The sequence below is a fragment of the Chanodichthys erythropterus genome, chromosome 6 (assembly GCF_024489055.1).
Source record: "Chanodichthys erythropterus isolate Z2021 chromosome 6, ASM2448905v1, whole genome shotgun sequence".
Classification (NCBI taxonomy): Eukaryota; Metazoa; Chordata; class Actinopteri; order Cypriniformes; family Xenocyprididae; genus Chanodichthys; species Chanodichthys erythropterus.
The window spans coordinates 18,449,187-18,461,224 of record NC_090226.1 but is presented as its reverse complement, the minus strand read 5'-3'; the positions used below and the strand labels follow the sequence as shown (position 1 = coordinate 18,461,224).

The following is a 12,038-nucleotide window of genomic DNA, read 5'->3' as shown; positions in this document are numbered from 1 at the left end:
CCTGGACACCTGGTTGAAAACAAGAACGTCCAACAACACTCTCTTTCTTGCTTTCTCTCCCTCTCTTTCCCTCTGCCAACCAAGCACATTCTTTTCTTTGTGAATTGTGACATTAAGGAGCGCAGCAACGCACAGGCCAATGCATGAATAATGCATGACAGCTGAAAGCGTCTTGCACAAACATAACTCTTTCACACAGTTGCGCACATATACTCACTCTGACAGCCGTTTGAATCAGTCACCGCACCAACCATGTTGGCAGGTAAAGGCATATGGGCACATCACATTATACAACTTCAGACGAATCTCAAACAAGCCTGGACAGTGCCAGCGGTCTGCCTGCACGGCCCAAAATTTCTGATGCAAATTTCTAAACATGAAGGATGTGGCTGGCTGGCTTATTTCTCTAATTTAATTAATCATGCTTTTGAACACATTTCAGTGAAACCTGTCAGTTAACGCCTAAAGTATACTTCAGTTTTTGCATGCAACTGCAACAAACAATAGGTGACAGTTTGTTTGAGGGGATAAAGGGATACTCAACGCAGACACTAAACAAGAACGATATTTTCTAGTGCGCATGTGTCGAGCACCTGTGTTCGCACAGGCTCTCAAATAGAGTATACTTTGAAAGGCTGTGTACGCATGTGTTTAGCATTTGCATCAAATCTCATGTATACTTTAGGTTTCAGATGGTATTAAGGTGAGGTCACATTTACCGTTGTTCTTTTCATTTTCACGGGTGAAATCCAGTCATTTCGATAGGAATCCCCTCACTTTGGAACGTTATACGAGGGCGTATGATTTAACTACAAAGATTTTGCATTGTAAATTTGCGAATGCACCACATTGACCAGCAGAAAGTTGCTTGATTTGAAAGTGAATTCTGTATCACAACTTTACACTGTTTTGGTAGACTTTTAATGGAATTATTTAAAGTACTATGGTATATGCACAGTAAGTGATGTGACGTGTAGCCAAGTATGGTGTCCCATACTCGGAATTTGAATATGTGCTCTGCATTTCATGCATCCAAGTGCACACACACCCGGAGCAGCGGGCAGACATTTTTGCTTTGGCACCTGGGGAGTGATTGGGGGTTAGGTGCCTTGCTCAAGGGCACCTCAGCTGTGAGTTAATGAGAGTGGAAAAAAGTGCTGTTCTTTCACTCCCACACATACATTTCCTGCCGGTACTGAGACTCGAACCCGCAACCTTCGGGTTAAAAGTCCAACTCTCTAACCATTAGGCCACAACTGCCTGCCTTATCATCTCAAAGTACCATGGTATTACCATCTGATGCAATTTTTGTAAGGGGTCCCTTTGTTTCTACGCCATTAAAAAAAGATTATTGTTGCTGAAAAAGAATAAATGTCTTTTTGAGGTGAAAGAGTGGAGGGATTGTGCCCATTCCCTCCAGGCTGACAACTGCCCCTTTGGCTCTTTCTGTTACTTTCCCTCCATGCCTGGCCTTGGCTGCCAATTTCCTATTCTTTCTGGCTGGCTGCTTGTGAATGGACCCTGGCTTGTTAATGACAGTAGGGGCGGAGGCCCCCAGGCCTGACCCCCACCTCCTCGGCTCAAAGACGGTCCGGTTCTGGTCTTTCACACCCGACCAGGGCTTCTCTCGCCCGGCCAGAAGCGCGTACCAATTAAAACCTCCCCTGCTTCTTTTCAACGGGAGCCCCAGCAAGGCACTAAGGCCATGATTAGATTAGAACTGGCTCAGAGAAGAGCGAGAGAGAGAGTGAGGGAAAAAGAGAGAGAACGATATAAAGGAAATCAAGCAAGTAAGACATAAAGGAAGGACGGAACAAAAGAAAACAGAGGCCCTCACAAACGCACTTCACAGGCCCCTTCCCCCCACACTCTGCCCACTGCCAGTAGTGCTGAGGGCCGTGTTGTGCCTTGGCTTGTCACCCTACTGTGAAAAAACCTTCATCTAAGAAAGTAAAGGCAGAATTCTTCTCTCTTTTCTCTTTTGAGACACTGAAAGAGGGGGGCATGAAGTGGCGGTTGAGACTTTGTGTGTCTATAGAAGTCAGGCAGGAGAGTTGGTCTCCCATAATGCCTTTCACTGTGCGGGGAAAAAGAGGTTGCCTCTTCTAGGAGGCCTTGAGCAGGGTGCACATGTTGCATCCAACTTTGGTGGGAACCAACATGGAAACAATAAGGAAAAGAAACCAAAAAGCTTTCTCACCAGACTTAATGGCTAACGGCTACTTTAGCAAATGCCACTAAATCAATCAACACGTTCTTCTGCCACAGTTTTAATTCATTTAGAAAATAAGACTGTTTTGTTTACCCATTTCAAAAAGCGAAATGCTGTCTAGAATACTGTGGATCAATTGATTTCAATGGGGATGGTGTGTTGCCTTATGTAGGCACTCTTTTTTTTTTTAATTTTTGATAGGCAGGTCTCTTTTTTAATTTTAAATCTATGTATTTTTTACTATTTTAATTATATTCTATTTGTTTTTCTTTACTTTTTTTATTATTTTAATTTCTTTTATTGTATGGATTTTTTAACATATAGTAGAGAATGACTTTTGGGGTATTATTGGGTAGAAAGAAAAAGAAATGTAATCAGGGCAGATTGGACTGGAGCCTGCTTACCCCGTATGAGCACCATGACTTGGTGCGACAGATCTATGGAATAATGGTTGGCATGTAGACTTCCAAACCACTGTGCCACAGCTTTAACACAATCAAGAGTTTTTCACATGCAGGATTAGTCCCATTATGGATCCTAGAGGCTTCCTCACAGAGTAAGAACACTTACAGCGTACGTAGGGAACTAAGGCCTCTGAACGCTCCCTCTGTGATGTGACTGATGGAATTGTGTCCCAAACGCAGCGAGATCAAATTCACCAGCTTGGCAAAACTACCCTCGGACAGCTTCGTCAGGTTATTATAAGACAAGTTCCTGAAAAAATAGGAAAACAAACAAGAATTGCATTCAACTTTTGCATTTGCATATTACGTTATCCTTGATTAGCATTTGAAAACTCAGGCTTTTTCACTGTTTATCACAGAAGGTTGATGTCCCATCAGGTAGTCTTGTCCAGAATGCAATAACAGCCGTGTCATAAACCTATCTGCAAAATCACGGCGGACCACTCAGCTGATACCACAGTCAACATGCCCTACCAATAAAGCCCTGTTACCTCCACAACGGACAAGAGTGTTAGCTAGAGGAAGATATTGCAAAATACGCTTGACAGGACTGAGCAGTGTATACACACATTCACCCAGATAAGATCACTTTCACTCAGGTACAGATCTCTATGTAACACTTGGCAGACATATACGTGGAGGATTACGCTGTTTTCTTTAACTAGCATCAGGAGAGATGAGTGAAAATGGGGCTGAGCTCCTAAGCGCTGGCAATCCCGTGCATCATTAGGGGATAAACAGAGCTTATCTACAGCAAGACGAGGAGTGCTGTGCGTTTAGTGCAGTAGGAGATACTGGGGACAAATGCTTCCGTGTAATGTAAAGATTGGGTGCGATTACATTTTGACCAGGTGTTAAATTTGAACAATAACCAAGATTATATTTTATGTTATACACACTACCGTTCAAAGGTTTGGGGTGAGTTAGATTTTGTTTCAAGAAATTAATACATTTATTCAACAAGCATGCATTAAACTGATCAAAAGTCACAGTGAAGACATTTAAAATGTTAAAAAAGATTTCTATTTTAAATAAATGCTGCTATTTTGAATTTTCTGTTCATGAAAGAATCCAGAAAAATGTATAAGGGTTTCCACAAAAATATGAAGCAGCACAGATGTTTTCAGCATTGATAATAATGTTACTTAAGCACCAAATCAGCATATTACAATGATTTTTTAATGATTACAGGAATAAACAACAATATATTAAAATAGAAAACCATTATTTTAAGTTGTAATAATATTATACAATATTACTGTTTTAACTGGATTTTTGATCAAATAAATGCAAAAATTGTACCAACCCCAAACCTTGAATGAAAATATGTACAAACATCTGAAAATCATATTAAAAAGAGCAGATTTACATAGATTCTAAATCATAAATGTCATTCTAACATTCATCAAACAACGTTGAAGCAATGTATTTCAGAGAAAAACTACATGAAATGCACAATCTGACTGATATATAAAATAAATACATATTTTAATATAATAGATCATTAAATAAAATGTATTATTCTTTTAAAGAAGAAATTAATGTACATTTTTTTCATTTATTATTTTAAAATTACATTTATGGTTTATTAAAGTTGTATTTATTTATAAAGAAGAACAAGGAAGAGATGGTTGAGGAGAGGAAGAGAGTGATATCTCACAGTTCTCGCAGTCTCTCACAGAAGCCCCAGCCCTCAGGGTTAAAGTTAGAGATGGAGTTGTTGGAGAGGTAGAGCTGCAGGAGCGACTCCAGACCGTAAAGGGAGCCGCTGTTCACCTCCCGCAGACTGTTATAGTCCAGGTGCCTACAGATGACAAAAAAGAAAAGCTAAATGCTTCACTACATGTGGTGGATGTATATTTTATTGCAAGTCATTTTGGTAAGAAATGTCAGTTACAAATGGTCTATTGTAACAACAAATGAGAATTATGTAGTAATTGTTTAAGTTGTGGTAACATGAAGGTTTGGACTCACAGAACCCTCATCCGGGCCAGACCCCAGAACGCCCCATCCGTCAGCTTGCTGATGTTGTTTCTCTGAAGCTTGAGAACTTCTAAACTGCTCAAACCTTGGAAGGTGAGTCCCTCGATCAACCGCAACCTGTTCCTGCTTAGCTCCCTACAAAACACACAATTAAAATGTGAATAAAATATATTACCAGAAAGGTACTTGAGGAAATGTAGTTCACAGCATGATATTCTGAAGACATTAAAATAATGTTTTTTATTGGCATCTGTGGTTTCAAAAACAACCTTTAACATGCAAGGAACCTTTCCATTGCACAAAAGGTTATTCATGGTGGAAAAAGGTTATTAAAATATTCTTCACACTGAGAAACAAAAATGGTTCTTTTACTGCAAGGTTCTTTGGGAACCCAAAATGGTTCATATATGGCATTGCTTCGAAAACTGACCATCAGGTCGAATAAAGCAGCTCTGCTCCCTCTTCGATGTCATTATTAACTAACATATTGTTCTCGCTCACCAACATAGCTGTGGCTTTGTGGTTGCTGAAATGCGCTCCAGGTGTGTGTGCATGTGTGTGAGAGGTTTAATATGAGCTTATGTTGCCTCATACATGCATAGATTCAGTATCACTCTGTCCACCTGAAGAACAAAGCATATTTTTGATGGAAGTCTGATATGAGCAGAAACAAAGAGCTTAGGCACAGATGGTTACGCTTGGGGCACAGAGGGATCCATGGATCTGCAATGGAGTGCAAGAATTGTCCTGCTCTGATGTTTATCAATGGTCTTCTGATCATGAATGCTGATACGTTTAATATAACATGTGGAAACAAGTGTTAGGGAAGGTATTTGAAACTGTAGATTCTAAAGCTGCTGAATAATTTAAAATATAGTTTAAACTGCTCAACTAATCATAAATTAAAGGTGCCCTAGAACGTTCTTTCACAAGATGTAATATAAGTCTAAGGTGTCCCCTGAATGTGTCTGAAGTTTGAGCTCAAAAAAACCCATAGATTTTTTTTAATTAATTTTTTTAACTGCCTATTTTGGGGCATCATTAACTATGCACCGATTCAGGCTGCGGCCCCTTTAAATCTTGCTCTCGCTGCCCCCGAGCTCTCGACTATAATACAGTGCATAAACAAAGTTCACACAGCTAATATAACCCTCAAATGGAACTTTACAAAATGTTCGTCATGCATGCTGCATGCATCGATTCCTGTGAGTATGGTATTTATTTGGATGTTTACATTTGATTCTGAATGAGTTTGAGGCTGTGCTCCGTATCTAAAGCTAACATTACACACTGTTGGAGAGATTTATAAAGAATGAAGTTGTGTTTATGAATTATACAGACTGCAAGTGTTTAAAAATGACAATAGCGACGGCATCGTACAGTAATAATACGATGGTAACTTTAACCACATTTAGCAGTACATTAGCAACATGCTAACGAAACATTTAGAAAGACAATTTACAAATATCACTAAAAATATCATGATATCATGGATCATGTCAGTTATTATTGCTCCATCTGCCATTTTTCGCTGTTGTCCTTGCTTGCTTACCTAGTCTGTTGATTCACCTGTGCACATCCAGACGTTAATACTGCCTGCCCTTGTGTAATGCCTTGAACATGGGCTGGCATATGCAAATATTGGGGGCGTACATATTAATGATCCCAACTGTTACGTAACAGTCGGTGTTATGTTGAGATTCGCCTGTTCTTCGGAGGTCTTTTAAACAAATGAAATTTACATAAGGAGGAGGAAACAATGGAGTTTTAAACTCAATGTAGGTCTTTTCCATGTACTGAACTCTTGTAATTCAACTATGGCAAGGTAAATTCAATTTTTGATTCAAGGGCACCTTTAAATGTAGATTAACTACCCTTTTAAAAAGCATTTGCACAATAACATTAATTGAACAGATGAGTCCAAAATCAGGAGTAGTATAGAGATGTAGGGTTTTGTCACATTACACTTTGGGTTCACATTGGAAATGTTGTTGTGTTCGAAAACAGCTGGACGAAGTGTAATTAAAAGGAGCAAAACTTGGGGGTTGAACTATTGAAAACAGTTGTGTTGCTTAATATTTTGGTGGAAACTGATACTTTTTTCAGGGATTCTTCATTGAATAAAGTTCAAAATAGCAGCATTTATTTCAAATAGAAATGTATATGGACAGTATAGTGCACTCACAGTTGTGTGAGCTTGGGCAGCTCCAGGCCTTTAACAGGAAGGTGGGTCAGTCGGTTCCGGCTCAATCTGAGGATCTGCAGACTTCCGGCGAGGTTCTTAAACGCCCCAAACTCCAGATGAACAATCTTATTACTGCTCAGGTGCCTACAGAGATGAAATATCACACTTCAGATTATGACAGAATACAGTGTTACATGAAAACGCAGATGTTCACAGTTATATCTATTTGAAAGAGAGAGAATGAGAGTGTTTCTTACAGGTCCTTGATTTGTAACCCCGAAGGGAAGCAGTTCTCTCTCAGCTCTGTGATGTCATTATTACTCAGATCTAGCGTCTCCAGAGCAGAGAAGTTCTGCAGCAGGCTCCCCTCCAGTCTGCGGATTTTATTATGGTGCCTAGAAGGGAAAAAAGAACACATCTATTATAACTAACTCTATACACAGCTGTACAAACCTTCACAGAGTGTTTAATATGGTTTCACGTGACACTCCGGACAGATTACATACTAATCTATTGTTTAATGTCTACAGAGATCAGGCAAACAAATGGAATATCCTGACAAAAAACTAAGACTGTAGATCTGTCCTTGGTTACTCTAGACTTATAATTCTCACGTCACATTATCGCAGTGTTTTTCAGTATATTAATGTATAGGCAACTATGTGAAGCCATATGTTGACCCACATATCCGCGCTGATAGGTGGCTGGCTGCTCTAACCACACGAGGCTCTTTCGGAGAGAATGTGTCAATAGGGCTTTGAAGCCCAATGGAGGCTTGTTTCCACACACGCCTTTAGAAGTGCCAAGTGACTGTGGCTTGATACGGTAACTTGATTTGTCAACACACACATGCAAACGCACAAACACATACAGGCCTGGAATCCCAAACAAAAACCCAGCAATGGTGACAAATATCAGTCAGATGAAAGATTCATCTAAACCTGTGTATGTCTGTTTCTGTACATATAGCTTTGGGTGCAACAGAAGAGATTAACAACTGACTAAATATATTAGTTAGATGAGATCATTATGTCAGGCTAACAAACATAAAAATTACCTCAGATATTCAGTGCTAGTTTGACAACATTGTCTTGCTTCCTTTGAAGTTGCAGTGAAAAAGACTAGCCGTTGTTTTTATTCCACTATATTGACTTTGTCAGGTAAATTCACTGTTAGATTAGACCGATTACACTAGCTATTCACTCGAAACATAGCATGCTGAAGACATCTGCTGGTTAAAGCCATATAAATGCAACAAGAACTGCAAAAACATGTACACACTTTGAAACCGCAGCATGTGAGCTTACACGGTGTCTACACCAGACGTGACCGGTGTGACGTGACACGTCAAAAGACAGTAGAACCCATTATAATCAGTGATATTGTCTACACTGGTGTAATGCAACAACAAATTACAGACAGTAAACGGAATCTCCGTTCTATTTTAGACATAGTCCAAGGGCTTTGCGAACGGTCGGTTTGTCGCATTCAGCGTAGACAGCTTTTAGCTGCGCGGCGTGAAGTAGACACGGTGTTAGTTATCTTTATAGTTATTGTTCTTGGTGTGAACGGACCTTAACAAATCAGATATTTAACTTTTTTCAAATCTTAAATTATGCATTAGATTGAGTAGATTTAGTGTGAAGTGTTATGGCTAGTTTGTGAATATTTAGGTTTTGTTTAGTCAAATAAGTGTAAAAATTCGGTATCCAACTTTTCAAATGTTAAAAATACTGCATTATACTCGGATTAACACATTCATTTGATTTGCAAATATTCCATATTCTTGTTTTGTCAATTCAGTCATGCAACCTTTTTCAAAGAATAAAATAAAATGAATACAATTTCCACACAGGCCTTGTTTTTAGAGTAAACATTTTGTTTTGTTTGTGAATATTTTGTGTTTTCTTTTCGTTTAGTAGGAAGTAAAGTCAAATCAATAACAGTTTTCTCTCATGGGGGCTTTGGATTTCTGTCCTTTCCCCTTTTTTCTTTGCTTCTATTTCTCTTTAGGGTTGAGGCATGAGAAAGCAGCTGACTTAAGAATCACACTTGTTTTTGCCGGCCACGGAAGGAATGGCGAGGTCAAGCTCTCCACATCTGGAATTTGTTTTGGTGTAGTTTCAGAGTAAGCCATCCCCGGCACTGGAGGATGGGACAGTACTAAAGAAAAAAAATACAAAAATCTCCCTCTATGAAACTTGCTACTAGATAACAAAAAGAAAGAGAGTGGGCTTAAGGAAATGACGTTGCATAAGATGAAAGCTTGGGGTACAAGCTATTGGGCAAATACCGTGGGATATTAATACAGTTTATTCAATACAAAAATATATATCAATGAACCAAGGCATTAGTATTTGTTACCATTTCTATCTCAAAGTACAGCCACAGTACTTTTTTGCAAGGAGACAGTGGGCTAACTGAACCTCCAATTCAAATATTCACCATACTAAATAAGATAGATCTCCGGTCATACCTGAAACATCCTCCACTGAGGCCAACTAATCATGCTCAATGCTCCGGCACCTGCACTATGATCAATGCTAGCAGGAAACCCTACAAAGTCCAGGCAGACAGGCCCATACAGCAAAGGCGAGTCTGTGCTAGAACAACAAAGCCTCCTTATTCGGATTCCCAATTCTGCGTAAATCTCACGGTAAACACATGGTCCGCTGAGACCAAGAGGGGATTTCTGCTCTGGTTGTCTGCTGGCAGGTGTTCTGTGGGAGCCTGATAGACCAGCAAGGCCTTTCCCAGTGAAGACGGGACCCGGCCGACACGCAGATGCTCCCTGGGTTGACCGTTTAACTGGAATTCTGGGTGGGAATTGTGAGGGGGAAAAGAAAGAGGAATGGAAGGACAGAAGAAAGAGCGAGTGAGAACGACGGAAGGAAAAAGAAAAGGAGGGAGTACCCCCACTGTCCCACCTGAATAAACAGACAGAGGGTATGGATGAGGACGAGCGCTGTGCTTACCGCCCTACAGGATGTTCCTGTGACTAACAGAGCACTGAGACTCCACTGAGTAGCAGGTCAGCAGCTGGTGACCTTCTCCGGGCAAAAAAAAACATGCTGACGTTAACGAGAGAAACGGTCCACTCTCATGCGCTGGCTAACCCAGGCCTGAATCCACAGAACATTTTAATATGGTACTGCTGGGATCTGCTTGGATCTAGGATCAGACTTACCACATCTGGGTTACAGCAGATCCTAAAACAGACCCAAGCCAAAACGACATTTTACAAATAGTTTACAAAGACTTTGCTTGTGGTTTAGTTGTTTTTTCTAGCTTGTTTGAGTTTGAAACGGTTTGAAACTGAAATGCTGTAGCTGGTTTCCAGACCAACGTCTGGATTAGTGTCTGAATCATTTGTTGTGGAGAGAGAGAGTGTGGGAGCTGAATGTCTTAGCCAGTTAATCCTACCAAAGCAGCACCACACAAAGGATTAGCAGGTTAGCTGCTTTAGGCAGCATTGATTGGCTTATCTGCTTGATGAACTCCAAAAATAAGGAAAGGTTTGGGAAGGTCTGTTTCAGGTAGGGATGGACTTGAATGGAGGAGTAGACCATTTAGTCCAACAACCAACTAGTCTACATTTTTTATAAATTTGTTTATTTTTTGTTTGTTTTAAAGGGATAATTCACCCAAATTACCAATCATGTCACCATCACCCATTTACCACAAAAGAAAGTCATAACGACATAAAGGTGAGTAAATGAATGCAGAATTTTAAACTATAGGTTCAAAGAATATAATTCCATACCCTTAAGGCCCTGATATACTTATGGTGAATTTCTTTTTTGTTCTTCATTCAGGGGTAAAACAAAGTTCAAAATACGTGAGCAGCAATATACTGTTATCTGATGCCACCCACACTGCTGAGAGAGAAGTTTAGATGAATATGTAAATATGTGCTGCACGTTTTCCTCTCAGGAACAAAATAAAAAAAAAAAAAAAAAAAAAACAGCTAGCATTTTTTGTATAGAAAGTATAAGAAAAGAATCTGATCATAACAACATGGTTATGTTAGCACTCCAGTAAAGTCACGTCACGTTTATTTTTATGGCATTTTATTCAATAGATTATTTAAAAGCATGCAACTTAACAGTATCAAACATGAAAAACAGTGCCTCATTTCATCAGAAGCACAACTTAATTCTCTACTATAAAGCGGCTATCCAGTATGTTCATGTATTCACCTGCGGAGATCTTACCTCTATGGTCGGTAGAGGTAGTCGGTACTGAAATTTTAAAAATGTGACACTTTGAGAACTGTTGAGTGGTTTCATAATACCTCTGGCCATTGTGTCGAGGCATTCATCAAATATGTACCGAATAGGTACCCAAGTGTACCGACAACTCTAGCGCTCACCTCCTATTACGTTATCGTCATGGACCAATGGTAGTACGAAAGTGTTTTGCAGCTGGAGCAAACCTTTCCTCAGAGTTCACTTTGGCAAGCTTCGTTTCGAACTCACAAAATGAACTTTGATTTGGCCTGACCCTATTTCGAAATGACGTTACATCAGTTCGTTCTTCGATTTCATTTAAAGTATATTGGGGGCTTTATAGGTACCACTGCTATAGCCAGCAAAAAATTGATTTTGCAACAAATTCACTTCAACAGTAAATTTCAACAGTTACTTCAGAAACATGTCTAAATTACCAGTTCTTCAAATAACCCACCAGTTAAGTCAAATTTTAATATATAGGGAAGCCAAACAATTGGTTATTGGTGGGTTCATAAAGCAGCAATAGTAACAGGTCTGGCCAAACCAACAGAAAAAGACACATGGTCGTTTAAGCAGTGTCACACACTAAAGGCCTGTACACACTGGGACGAATATCACACGTGATTATCACCAATGTTTAACGCCTTGTGACTAAACAAAGGGCGCCAATGTGAGTGAAAAACGGCAGGCATAAAAGCGTAATTTAAAAAAAAAAAACGCATCGGGTTCGTTTTTTTGGTTTGACACGCTGCGTTAAAAACTGGCAGACCAATGAGAGTGGCGCTTTTGTTCACGTGCCTGGAGATGCTGAAGGAAAACACGACTTGGTGACTCAAGGACAAAACGGTCTTGCCGAGCACACATTGACACCAAGACGACGAAGAGAAAGTAAGTAGACGAGGAAGACCTCCACAAACAGGTGCTCTGCTAGTTCTTGGCCACACCAATAGAGGTGTATTATT

The 12,038-nt window shown here is 39.8% G+C and overlaps 1 protein-coding gene across 1 annotated transcript in view; it reads right to left on the bottom strand.

The window, feature by feature from the left end:
• The window catches only part of lrig1 (leucine-rich repeats and immunoglobulin-like domains 1), a 42,781-nt gene that overhangs the window by 13,027 nt on the left and 17,716 nt on the right, over window positions 1–12,038 (bottom strand). The window contains exons 4-8 of the mRNA XM_067388337.1: window positions 7,102–7,239; window positions 6,845–6,988; window positions 4,651–4,794; window positions 4,337–4,480; window positions 2,783–2,926 (exon numbers count right to left, since the gene is read on the bottom strand). Of these exons, the coding sequence (XP_067244438.1) occupies window positions 2,783–2,926; window positions 4,337–4,480; window positions 4,651–4,794; window positions 6,845–6,988; window positions 7,102–7,239 (714 nt within the window). The remainder of the gene's footprint in view (window positions 1–2,782; window positions 2,927–4,336; window positions 4,481–4,650; window positions 4,795–6,844; window positions 6,989–7,101; window positions 7,240–12,038) is intronic.